The 14,081-nt window shown below is 37.4% G+C and overlaps 1 protein-coding gene across 5 annotated transcripts in view; it reads left to right on the top strand.

The window, feature by feature from the left end:
- The first annotated feature begins 7,402 nt into the window (after positions 1–7,402).
- Positions 7,403–14,081, top strand: part of LOC106679492 (CWF19-like protein 1) — a 38,946-nt gene continuing 32,267 nt past the window's right edge. For 2 of the 5 annotated variants that reach the window (XM_014418684.3, XM_014418682.3), the window contains exons 1-2: positions 7,781–7,932; positions 10,323–10,489. In XM_014418684.3, the coding sequence (XP_014274170.1) occupies positions 7,856–7,932; positions 10,323–10,489 (244 nt within the window). In that variant the 5' untranslated portion in view covers positions 7,781–7,855. Of the gene's footprint in view, positions 7,499–7,778; positions 7,933–8,035; positions 8,408–10,322; positions 10,490–14,081 lie in introns of those variants that run through there. The other 3 variants (XM_014418683.3, XM_024362084.2, XM_067050165.1) reach the window with 3 other exon arrangements.

Genomic DNA, 14,081 nt, shown 5'->3' with positions numbered 1-14,081 from the left:
GGACCCGTGAGAGTCATTTCATACTCTCATTACTTTTTTTTTTTTATCATAAGTGGTGCCGAAAGCCGGGAATTCTGTCAGCCTGGTAATTGTTTTTTCGAATTTTTTTAAAGTCTAAAAGAAGATAATTTTTTTTTTCTTTTTCTTTCTTCTCTTAACTAACGCAGTTGCATCATGGTAAATAACGAGCAGCCACGATTGAGGGAGCCAGTTTTGAACTTCCCGCCGTCTAATCAAGCGGGTCCTGCGGCTCCGGTAGCACCTCCGGTAATGCCCCCACTACCAGAGACCACGATAGCTCAGGCGCATGCCAATATGCTAGCTAAGCTAAAAGTGAGGACAGCCACGTCGCAAGATTTAAGGAAGGCTATCTCAGACCTAGAACCGTTCTCAGGTGAGATCGGCGAACTAAACCACTTTCTCAAAGGAGGCGATCGCATCATAGAAAGAATAGAGGCCAAAGTAGCGGAGAACATGCTGGACAGGAACGATGCCATTTCACTGAAGGTGGCGTTAATTTGCAGAATTAAGAGAGCCATTCTTAATCATATCCAAGCTGACGAGGAGACAGCCTGGCCAGTGGTCAAGGAGCGATTGAAAAAGGCTTACGGAGGGGGAAGATGGACTCCGGAAGAAGACACTTTTTATATGTTCCGCGAGAGAAGAAAGCAAGGTCAGTCGAAGGGACAGTATGCGGCATCATTACTTGCCCATTTCAATCTAGTCATAGAGAAGATGAGGGAGACACAAAGCGCAGAGGTGGTGCAGTGGAAGACGAACTTTCTGGACGTGATACTGAAAGTACAGCTGGCAAATGAAATTAACAAGACAGAAGGACTGCCACGGGAGTGCACGTTTAGAGAACGTGCCCAGGATATGATAGATGCAAGCGCCCGGGAAGAAGACACCAGGATGGAGGTTGAGGAAGGGGGGTGGAATAAAGTCACGTACACCCACCCGAGGAACAAATCAGCGCCGTGGAGGATAAAAGACCAGAGAGATGTCGGTAGGGAAAGAGTCTCAGGTGACAGAAGAATGAACCAGGGCAAGCCGAGGAACAACGGTCGAAGAAAGAGCAGAGGTGCCACGGATGTGCGAAAACGGGTCACCTGGTGGCCCAATGCCCTCGTACCAGATGCTTCGAATTTGGGAACGAGGGCCACATAGCAAGAAGATGCACCTATATGTACCGGAGGAGAGAAGCGAACCTCGGGGAGCCTATGGAGGTTAATGTGCAAAGAGTGAGGCGAAGAAGAGAGTAACATAGACCAGACGAGTCGAGCAGCGACATCTCGGAGGCATCAGAGGTATCAGGTACAGATGTCGAGGATGGCGAGACAAGGCGACCAAACACATCAAAAATGGATGGAGGAGAGCAAACGGGAGAAGAGGATCCACCGAAGAGACCGGGGCCTGACTATTATCGAGGTGAGAGGAGTACGTTGCTTGGTCGATACAGGGAGCTCCAACTACATCGCGTGTCGAGAGGCGTTGAAGAAGCTGAGGAACGGAGAGAGGACACCCCAGCCCAATTTTCAGGTATGTCATTGTAAGTTAATCACCCTGGGTGGTCCCTGTAACGTGGAAGGGGAAGTCATTGTAGACCTGGGTGAATGGGGGATTGACGGAGGTAAGTTAATAATGCACGTAGTGAGGAATATGCCACGCGAGTATCAGATCATCATCGGATGCAACTTATTGTCGAAGGTGGGGGCGCGAATAAGAAATGTGGGGAACCGATGGGATATTCGGTTGGGACAAAAAAAATTCAGTTGTCGACGACTGGTGTGGGGTGGAACACCGCGAGTAGGGGCGGTTAACAAGACGATTGCTGGAGATAAGTAATAGAGGAAGAATACTCGGATATATTCTTTAAACAGGGGAATAGGTTGGGGAAGACGGGTAAGACAGTCCATGAAATCTCATTAAAGCGCGATATGGTTTGCCGTAGAACTGTGGTATGGCCAGGCACAATATCAGCCGTAATCCTATCTCCCCTCGTAAACAAACACACAGAATGTATATAAGAGGAAGTAAAAGGCGAAATAAAATAGAGTTGTTTCAGTGTCCCTTTTTCCTTTTTTTATATTCTCATCACCCGACTTCACATAAGTTTTATATATATAAGTTACGGTCGTAGCACGATAACAGCTGACCAGCCATATCAGCTGGTCGAGTTGAACAGCTGATTGACATGTATATATAGAAGTACTGGACTCCATAAAGAGGATTCTATTTCTTGGACCCGTGAGAGTCATTTCATACTCTCATTACTTTTTTTTCACTATTTTTACTCGACGTTACTTAAGTGGTGCCAAAATCCGGGAGCTTTGAAAACCGGAACAATATTTAATCCCAAAAAATGTTTCTTTTCTTTTTTCTTTCTTCTCTCTTATTAATAGCCAGTAGCGGAATAGTGAGAGCTGCAGTTCTAAACCTGGAGGGTCTGAACTTCAACAACCTATCTCGAGTAGCAATCGACCAGCCTGTAGCTGCAGGGAACCCACCTCCGGCAGAGATTCAGCCACCACAAAAGGGGGTGATCGACTGATTGGTCGAAAAGATGTGAAGACAGCTGAACACCTGCTCGACAGTGGGGATGAGGAAGCGTTAAGGTCAGCAGTCGTTTGCAGGGTGAAAAGAAGTATCCTTAATCAAATTCAAGCGAATGAGGAGACACCCTGGAGCGTGATCAAAGCAAGATTGAAGAATGCATTTGGAGGAGGAAAGATGGACTCTCCTCAGAAGAGGACATATTTATGATGATTAGAGAGACGAAGACAAAAGGGCGGGAAAAGGAATCCAGAATGAATGTTGAAGAACCAGGATGGAAGAGGATTTCATACAATCGGCCAAGGACTACTTGTCGCCCTTGAAGAGAGAACAAGTATAAAAAATGCTGAATAGGGACAGAGGATTGGGAGACACAATACCAAGAACCAGCAGCCACCGAGAAGACCGCAAGTGTAATCGTTGCGGCAAAAGTGGACACCTGGTTGCCCAGTGTCCTTGAACTCGATGTTTTGAGTGTGGAAACGAAGAACACATCGCCCTGCAGTGCCCATACATATATCGAAGAAGGAATACGAAAGAAGGCGAGCCAATGGAGGTCAATGCCCAACAAGTACGAAGAAAAAGCCTTCGGCAGAGACTGAGTGGATCGTCAAGGGGCCATTTTAACAATTCATGAAGTGAGTAGGATGCATAGGGATTATCTGGTGATTACTGGTTGTGATCTTTTAGAGAAGGTGGGGGCTAGGGTAAAGAATATTAAAATCGGACGAAAGAAGTACAAATGCCAACAAACAATAGCAGACGGAAAGGCGCGAGTAGGGGCAGCAATGCAGGTGGAGAATTGGAAGGACGCCATTAAAACAGAATTTGACATTTTCTTTAATGAAGGAGAGGTATTGGGTGCAACAGGAAGGACGGTTCATGAAATTCTACTAAAGCAGGAATAAGTGACATATGTTAAAGAAAGACGATACCCACAGGCTCTCCGGAAGCACATATGAGAGGAAATCAAAAACTTAAGAAGACAGAATCATTGTGGACAGTACGTCACCCTATAATAGTCCTAATACTGCCCGCAGTTCGGAAGAAAGGTTTGCCAGGTGAAAACAAGGAAAAATATAGGGTGGTCATTGAGTATCGTAAGCTCAATGAAAATACCGTCGATGAGAAGTACCCGATACCGAGGTTTGAGGATATCCTTGACAGAGTAGAAGGGGCTAAAATCTTTAGTACCTTAGACTTGAAAGCAGGGTATCACCAGATTCATTTGCACTCAGAGGTCTAAAACAAAACTACTTTTACTTTCAAAAGAGAGCATTGTGAATTTACGACGATGCCGATCGGACTGAAGAACGGGCCCATTACATTCCAGAGGTTGATGGACGAAATCTTGGGAGGGTTAGATGAAGCAGGAAGCCAGGTTTACATGGATGACCTCCTAGGATTTAATAAATCGGATACGGACCATGTTAAGCTCCTACACAGTGTGTTCTAGAGGATATAATTGCTTGGACAAAAACGGATAAATTTCCTAGGACATACCATATCTCAGGAGGGAGTTAGACCGGATGTGCAGAAGATAGCGGTCTTACATCTGATGACGGTGCCGACCAACATAAAAGGAATCAGGAGGTTGTTAGGGGCATTAAACTACTATCGCTGGTTCGTCCCTGATATGACGGAATACCTGGTACCCTGGTACCCCTTAATAATTTCCAAAAAAAAAAAGGTAGTTCGATAGTAATGACGCCAGCCATGGAGAGCAATATTCGTAAATGTATAAACCAGCTCCAGAAGAAACCAGTACTAGCGTTTCCCGACTTTCAGAAGCAATTCACGTTGAGTACAGAAGCTAGTGAGTACGCGCTAGGAGCGGTGCTGTCACAGGAGGTTAAGGTAGGAGAACTTCCTATGGCATACGCTAATAGAAGACTCACAGAGGCAGAAGGACGTTACAGCGCCTTGGAACCAGACCTACTGGGAATTGTAAGGGCAATAGAGGATTTCCGACACTACTTGTTTAGAAGACGATTTAGGGTCCAGACGGACCACAGGCCCCTGCAATGGTTGGGGAAGTTGAAGGAATCTTCCGCAAGTGGAACTGCTGAGCCAGTACAACTTAGAAATAACGTACATAAACTGGCAAGGAAAACGTTGTAGTAGACTAGCTTCCGCGAGCGATCATGATAAACGTTGTGGAAGATGACCATGGGGAAACATCTAGAGTTGGAAGGCAGTACTTGAGGGAGTGGCCTCCAGAAGAACAGCAATCAGCCTCACCAGAGAACCAGATTAAGGAGGAAACGTCCGTAAAAGAAAGTTCGAACGATGACAAACCGACGGAAATGGAGGAACTGGGGGATGTTATAAACAACAAGAGGTACCAGATTATTTGGAAGACAAAACCTACGTGGTTGCTGAAAATGGAACAGACCAAGTACGGTGGTAGTATCATTTCGACTATCTGGTCACAACCGGGTGTTAAAGAGGAATAAATATGAAGAGCGCTGAAAGAAACATCCAAAGCCGGTAAGATCTACCATTTGTATGTTGGAAATGTGACGGTATGGGAAAAGATCCAGCGGCTATGGAGAACGGAAAAGATCGGTGTTGATCGATCGTTTATTCGATGCACATTAATGGTAGAGATCATAGATTTATAAAAAACAGTTTAAGATTCAATCCTGAGGGTACAGACAGAACTTCATACAACTGATTTTGGCTAATATTGCTTAGCTTCGGCGTGTATCGGATTCGGTTCTTATGATACGCGGGGCAATTTGTTAAACAATAGAAACAATCCTCCAGGGCCGTTCCATCACAAGCTGCACAAAGCTTCTGTGGGTCCAAAGTATATTTGTGTGGACCGACATTTAGAGTAATTGCATACCTACCAGAAAGTCGTAGTTGGTCAATTATGCTCAAGTGAGTTATAGGGCAACTGATTTTTAGGTAGATTTGAGGAACATCCCTTCTAATGAAGACCTTACCGTACCACGGGTTATAGGTCGATTCTCGTAATAACAAGAGGTCTTTACCCATGACAAATTCCTTGTATCTATCCAATATCTTCCCCATTCTAATTTTGATACTTACCGGATCATTAAGTAGTATCGGGTCAAACATTCTGAAGCTCTCCACTTGAGAGAGCAGCCTGACAAAAGACTGAGCATATCCTATGTGAATGTGAAGCCCTTGCCTTTTACAGGTTACAATGCTTGAATCAGACAATAATTAAATCTGAAGACATCATTAGAATTGAGCTAAAAATCCTACAGTGCTTTAGAAGTATCAATTCCTATGGTAACTCACAAAATATTGAAATGAGTCGAGTTGAGGGTTTTTCATCCCTTTAGTGCAATAATAATAATTATTATTATTTTTTTATTTTATTTTTTTGGTTTTTCTTGCTATTGCGGGTTGAGTATCTGAGGGGGGCCTAGAAGTCTAACCACCTTCATATTTTGTTTATTTATTTATTTTCCTTTTTCAAATATTTAAAGCTTTGCACACTATGCGTGCTGTGTCTAAGAAAACCGACTGTTGAGCCTCTCTTAGTACATCAATAGGCACTCCCAAACCATTCATTCCTGCCACTGTGGATTTTGGTACGAGACCATTGGTGGATATAATGATTGCAGTAAAGGTAACTCCTTCCAAGTGGTACAGTTCCTTCAATTCAATCGCCAATTCCTGATATTTCCTTAGTTTTTCTCCCATACTAGAGTTTATATTATTATCGTTTGGGATTTCAACATCAATAAGTTCCGCTTTCTTTTTTCTTAGATCAATAAGGAGGATATCTGGTTTATTATGGCGTACTGCATGGTCCGTAATTATTGATTCATCCCAATAGAGCTTGAGAGGACCTTTTTGGAGGAGTCTATTTCGGTGGTACTTGAAGAATGGACTCTTTTCATCAATTAACTTGTACTTTATCGCCAGGCCCTGATGCAAAATTGTGGCCACATTGTTGTGCCTCTCTAAATATTCAGTACCAGCCAACACTCCACATCCACTCGTGATATGTTGGATTGATTCCAGCGCCACCGAGCATAATTCACACCTATCCGGTGCTGTTGCGTCTTTTAAAACATGCTTCCTATATGATCTCGTGGCAATCACTTGATCTTGAATAGCAACCACAAATCCCTCTGTCTCGGAGAATAGCCTTCCAGCTTTTAACCATTCAACTGATCTCTCTGTCTATGGAGGCTTCGTTTAGTTGGCTATGGAATCTCCCATGCAGAGACTTTCTTTTCCATTCTGCTAGTCTTTCATTTTGTGATACGATTGTTGATTTAACACCTTTGCTCAGATTAAGTGCAGTTAAACCAGAGTCCATCCTTGTGATGGCGAGATAAACCCCTGTTGTTTTTGCGAGGAAATATTGGCGTAGGGCCTCTTCCTGTTTGCAGCAATCTTCTTCAATATTTATCAAACCACGTCCTCCTTCTTTCCTAGGTATGTATAGGCGAGCTTTAGAAGATATTGGGTGGTGGGTCCGTTCTTGTGTGAGAGTTGTTGGTACAAGGCGATCCATCTCCTGTAGGCTGGTGTTCGACCATTGCACTTTGCCGAAGCTATAACTTAGAGCAGGTATAGCCCAGGTGTAGATGGCTTTGATTTTTTGCTTCCCAGTTAGTTGGGTTTTGAGCACTTTTCGTAGCCTAATTTTAAAAATTGTTAAAAATTCTTGTTGCATATATTTTCGGGATATTTTGAGGTGCTGTTGCATGCCCTAATATTTATATAATTTATTTGCTTCAAGTTCCTTAATGTACTCTTCTTCATCAACCAGAATTATTATTATTATTAAGGGATTTTTGTTGCAGAATAAAATTATTTTTTCATTACTTTTCAAATATCGATTCTACAGAGTCAGTATCGAAACATCCCTAATCACTTCTGATAAGGCGGAAACTTGTAGTCTTTTGAATTGATAGTTTGGATTTGATTATTCATTAATGGAAGGATGTAAATTGTAAGTGTTTATTAACCAGAATAAAGTAACTTTACGATTAATTTAATCTTTATTATTCATTAGTTTTTGCATTTTATTATCCTTATTTCAATTTTCACCTTTTTTAAACAATCTTAATTCTGTTTTAGTTTTCTAACATTATAGGTTGAAGTTTGCTCTAGATTACAATAATATCTTTCGCATATTCCGTAATAATACAAATTTGAAAAATATTAGAATTGTCCTCAAAAATTTGAAATCAGTAGTTATGTTTTGTTAAATGTATTTACTTAGCAATCTATCCAAATATAAATAATGTGAAAGGCATATTGTCAGAGATTTGAACTGGTGATAGTATCACATTACCCCTACCCTAGCATGATTTTTGTCTATGTTTTGAGTCCTTTAGAGTTTATTTTTATGTTGTTGATTTTAGATACCAAAGAAAAGTTTAGGTTAGTAGCACATAGAAGTAGAAGTCCTTATTTACCTTATCTATAGCCTTTACATTTGCCTGATTTCTGTTACCTGTTTTATTGTAGATTCTGGTTATTTAAGATGTTCTAAATATCAGGAGATACTGATGAAATTTAGATCCAGTTTGAAGTTCTTATGCTTGTTGTTTGTTGAAATTGTTTTTTTTATTTAAAGTAACTATTAGTAATGAAGAAAGAGTTACATATTTTTTAGGAAAAGGAGGTAACAGTTCACAGCTTTAATTGAATCAAAGTTGTTGACTTCCACTTGCCAAGTTCGTTCAAGTGAAACCCCCTACAGATATTTTTCAATTGAGGTTCAGGCTTAGATTCACACAAGCATAAATAATTTTGTTGTATCAGTTTATAACCAATGACAATTGTCAAGCATTTTCTTATTGTGTATAAATAACTAAGGGCCCACTTACCATGTTTGTGAACTAGAACTAAAAAGGTATAATTTCATCCAAAAGGAATTCTTTTAATTGTTACATTATGGTGTTATAAGTCAAAAGTAAATAATAAATTAGACCATGGTGGTGCAAAAAATTACTTGAAGACTGAAATTGTGAAAAAAATATATATAACGGTTTTATAAAACAGGGGTCCTGGGACAGGACAGAATGGAACCTGAAGTCATTTCTAGAATAAACTCAAAAGAATTATTGAGCTTCATGAGAAGCATAGGATTCATATGGATATCTAGTGGAAAGAGGGGTAACTCACAAAAGATCCAATTGGGTCGAAGTGAGGAAGGGATTCCCGACCCTCAGTGTAATAATAATAATAATATAAAACAATCCTAATTAATTGTTTACTTTAATCATTATTGATGTTACGAGATTATGAATATGATTATAATTGAAAACTTCAATATTTTATATGTTACTGATCAAGTTAGAGGTAGATATACCTCCTTTGATAGAAAACTGCATACCCACTATTTCATAACCTGTCATCTCAACCTATTCCTGATAACCTTTAGGAATATGAAAAGAAGATAGTTTGAAACTTTTTAACTCATTCAACATTAGTTTACATATTGCCATACCATACTCTGTGTAGCCTAATTTGTAAATATTAATGTTTTTTTTTTAAGAAGTTGTTTAATGTTTTAATATTAAACCTTAATACGCATATTAATAATATTGGCATAATTAAAACATGAAATATTGAGTTGGAGGGAGGACACTATATCATTTTGTTTTGGGCCTGGCTTCAGCTGATGGCGGCCCTGCACTCTCTCCCATAATACTATTATTAGAACAAAACGCTATTCTACTCTACCAATTCCATTCCCCACTGGGCCCTTCATGTAATTTTGGAGGTTCGATTTATTATTATATGTATTGTAATATTTAAAATTAATAAAAGGAAATTTAATAGTTTTTATTATTCTTAGATCTAAAATATAGCTTTGAAGATGTTAAGGTTCAAATGGAAATATTAAATAGATATGAGAATTTTATTTTAAATATTGACTCTTATCTCAGGACGGGTTTTCCAGACAATCAGAACAAAAAGCACTTAACTAAATTAATGACTGCTTTTACAGATACACTTAAATTCTATGTTGAGCAACACTAACCAATTATATAATCTTCTTTGATGATTGATGGTTCTTGATGTGTTCTTTCCCAAGATCTTACACAACATTTACACTTACATTCAACAAAGAATTCCAGTCACCTCTGCTTCTAGGAGACGTCCTCTCACCCGGTGATCCAAACAAAGAGTCCTTTCATCCTTCAATTATACAATCTTGGATGACTGGTGATTTTTGATTTCTTCTTTCTAAATATCTACCACTGACAGTAGCCAAAGGGTGGTCAGCACCACCTGCATCCAGGAGAAGTCATCTCCTTGGCACTTAAACAACAAGTGTCCTCACTAAAGAGTCCAGTTTCCTTTTTTCTGTCTTTAACGTTCACTTGTTGATTAAAAAGAAAAAATCGATTGTAGCACAACCGCTCTAATTCACGATGTAAATTCTTCATTAATAATTGTTATCATCTTTTGTTTATTCCTAGATTAATTTGTACTATAATTGTGGTTGAGAAACAACAAAAGTTGAAAAATTTCAATCCACCCACTCAACATAGCAGTAATTCCACAAACTTCGGAAGGACGCATCCCACTATCTTGCGATATTTGAAACTCCTTTGTTTTGGCCTCCATTACTCCTAAATGATGAAATTGGTTAGCTTGCTTTATGGTTTAATTAAAGAAAATCAACAAATATTAACGTTGATACATAAAATAAAATATATCTAAAACCACCAATACATAAAAAACACAGATATCAATAAAAAAAAAAGAGAATATTACAGTATATATATATATATATATATGTTTTGTTTTTTTTTCAGCTTAGTTGCAGGAGATGTAAGAGGTAACTTCAAAGTATTGTTCAGTAAAGTTAAAAAGTCTATAAATAAATGTGGACCATTTGCTTTTTTATTGTGTACGGGAAGTTTTTTTGGCGAAACTCCAAATTTCTCGGAGTGGGATTATTATAAATTGAATCCGCAGAATAGTAAGTATAATAATATTCAAGAAAAGAACAAAATTTCTAAAAATTATTTATTTTTAAGCAATTAATTAAACTATAAAAAAAAAATATTAAAATTTTGTTTTGAAGTTTGTCAACTTGGTTTCACTATATGTTTTAGATAGCGAGCTAAAGCTAAAAAATTTCCCAATTTGAATATCGTTGTTTATTGCTCTGTTCAAAAGTATTCTCAACATAGACTGGAAATATGAACGTCTGCCACGTTAGATCGGTTGCAATTCAGTTTTACAGGTCAAAGAACTTGTGATACTTTGAAGAAAATTGTCTTTGTTTTCTGTTTGGAAATTAATTCTACTTTGACCTACACTATACAACAGGTACAGTAAAAGGCCTTAAAAAAGTAGGTATTGAAGTATTTAAGGTACATGCCTCTGGAAGTTCATTCAAGAAAAACTTGAAATTTTGCTGTTTTTTATTCAGTTCTCCATATCTTTAAAACTACCTACTACATGAAGAAATATTTTATAAAATATAGTTTGCTCAAATGAATCCTAGTAGAGCTCTTTACATCCACTAGGGTTAGTGCTCCAATTATTGATATGTTCCTGTTGTTGACCTGTCAGTAACTTGTGCACTTAGCCTATTTTTCAAGATACAGTTTTTCAAAATAAATAAATAAACTACTTTGTGATAGAAGTGTATTGGTTAGGTGGGGATGTATCGAAAAGACCTTATCTTTGGAAAGAACTTGTCTAAACTGAAGTTTCTACACCGCATATAGGAAAATGTAATTCAACAACCTGTGATTTATTTTATGGTCACCTACCAAATATGACTGATTAATATTATTTTCTGACTTAAAATGTATCTATATAGTGCCAGTTACGTTAGTACCTACTAAAGATAAAAAGATGTGATATTAAATATCCTTTGATATTCCATTGCTATTACAATAGGTACCTACCTGCCCCTGTTGTACTTTGATACCAGGTTCCTAGGTAGTTAATGAAACTAATATAATTCATGAATACATTACAGTTTTGTTTTTGTAATTACTGAAATACCTACCTAACCCTCTATTATTACATAGATAGTTCAATACAAGTTTTGTTGTAAAAATAAATAAATAATTACAAGAAAAAAAGTATAAATAAAAATAATAACACTAATAAAAACATAGGACATCCCAAGTGAAACTCAAATCGTATACTCTCTAAAAGAATGCCAATTCATTGAGCCTGTTACTCATAGAATCAATGTGATTTGAGTAAATGGAAGCCATCACTGAATACGTAATGGATGTGTTTAAAAAACTTTGGGTGTGAATGGAGTGACCGTCTGGGATTTGAATCTGTCATGTGACCTTGTTATACACACCTCTACTTTGTGATGCATTTAATTAGCTTCAATGTAGGTGCTAATAGACATCAAAATAAACATTTTGTGTATTTATTTCAGTAAATATCATGGAAACTGCTACTCCTTCAAAGATAATCATTATAAATTACAAAAAGAAGCGACAGGTCAAGGTTTTTTGTGGTACAAAATACCAATTACAAAGTAACTTCACAAGGCGTGTACTTGAAATCCTACTTTTCAAATACTTTTACTGTTTTCAGGTCTAGGTTTAAATTGAATTATTTTCAAACAGAAAATAAAATACATTTTTGCAAAATATAAAGTTTTAAATGTTATGGGATATCACAGAAATTTACCTCCATTGTGGGATATCAACCACCTAACATAAACAAATAAAATTATTAGATTTGATAGCTTTAACAAATTGGTCTACAGTTCCAGTTTATACTCCTGTTATAAGGCATTTGCTATCAATTCAAAATTTTACAGGGGAAAGAGATCACAGTTGCACTAAGCAAGATGTGACTCTAGTAAGAAATGTCTTACATTCCTTTCTCATGTTGAAGATATAAGGGAACGGCCACAACTAGTACACAAGAAGACGCTTGTCTAATGTCTCCCCTAGAGTTTTTGAATCGAGTTATTTCATACCTCTTCATTTTTTATGTTTATGAGACTTGGATTAGTGGTTACAAAAAAGAAACCACTCTGCCATGTTTATATTGAGCAAATGAAATCCAAAAATCAATTCTAAATTTGAGTTGTTTCCAGTTTCTAATGTCCTATGTGTTTGTTACTATCTATTTCTATTTTTTTACCCATATGAAATTAGAATTAGTTGATACTAAAAAAAAAAATGCCATGATGATGATAAAAAGCCCTGTGTGTGGTCCTTATATTAACAAAGTCCAAAATTTGATTAATCTGTTTGTTTTTCACTTATACTGGACTGATAGAATCATAGGAATATGTAATGTCCCAATGATTGGGTCAAGGTCAGGTTGAAGGGATTTATAGGAAAGGAGGTCCAAACTACGATATGACATTATTTTAAAAGTAAAGGATTTAAATAGTAGGTTCTATGATATTTGGATTAGATTGTGAGATGAGAGAAAGGGAACAGGATGCTAGGAAGAGGAAAGGATTTTTACAGAAATCACTGATGAAAAGGTCTAACCAGGTGTCAGAGAATTGTATATGATGTGTTCGAGAATAAGGAACAAGGTATAGATTGAGGGAAAATACTAGGTAAGTTAAAAAGGATTTATCACTTGATTTAGAAAGCATGTTAATGTTAAAATCACCATTGATAACGTTATTGGAAAATAGAGGATTCGAAGGGGTTATCGGACAAATGGAACATGGGTAGGACAGTAAATAACAGAGGAAAGGATACAGTTGAAACTTCAACAATCATGTTTTCTACATGAGGAAAGTTAGCAGAAAAGGAATATAGCACAATTTTTATCTTGAGACTAACATGCTCATATAACCTGACTTATGCTCTCTGTGATCAGATTTGTCATGGTGAAGGAAAGAGTAATTGGGAATTGAAACTTAGGAGGAAGAAATAAAGGGTTTACCCTTTTGGACACTAAGCCCAATATTTTATACAATTTCATTATATTAAAAAATGATTGGCCATTTCTTGATAAAGTTCAAATTTCCATCCAAACTTTAATGCCAGAGTCAATGTTATGAGTTTTCCCGAGAATAATAAGGAAAACATTCTTCAAATTTTAGAACTAAGGGTAAAATATAGATAATGTAATATCGTATATATATATATATAGAGAGAGAGAGAGAGAGAGAGAGAGAGAGATGCTTTATTCATCCATGCTGCCCAAATACATGAGGTTGCTACATTACACAGCATACTTATCAATCTGTGATTGGACATATATAAATTACATGGTATAATAAAAAAGAAAGAAAACAGTTTTTTTTCCCCACAGTTTCCTTTTACAATCGATTTCAATCTATATACTGAATACAAATATTTCAATTCATTTCCTTTCCTGCTCCTTCAATTTCACCATTTCACAATTTTTATTTCACCTGATCAACAAATTCACTCTCTCGAACTTAACTTCCCAGATCCTCCCTAGTGATCCCCTAAAGAAATTATCTATTAGACGGTAATGTGAGATCAGACCATCATTCATAGTCACGGCAGTAGATCATTTTATCAAGAACAAGCAACTAGATACATTTTACGAGAATAAGAATAACACATAGATTAAAAGGAAAATATAAT

Source organism: Halyomorpha halys, unplaced genomic scaffold, assembly GCF_000696795.3.
Source record: "Halyomorpha halys isolate HHAL.00 unplaced genomic scaffold, Hhal_1.1 Scaffold207.1, whole genome shotgun sequence".
Taxonomy (NCBI): domain Eukaryota; kingdom Metazoa; phylum Arthropoda; class Insecta; order Hemiptera; family Pentatomidae; genus Halyomorpha; species Halyomorpha halys.
This window is presented reverse-complemented; position numbering and strand designations above follow the sequence as displayed.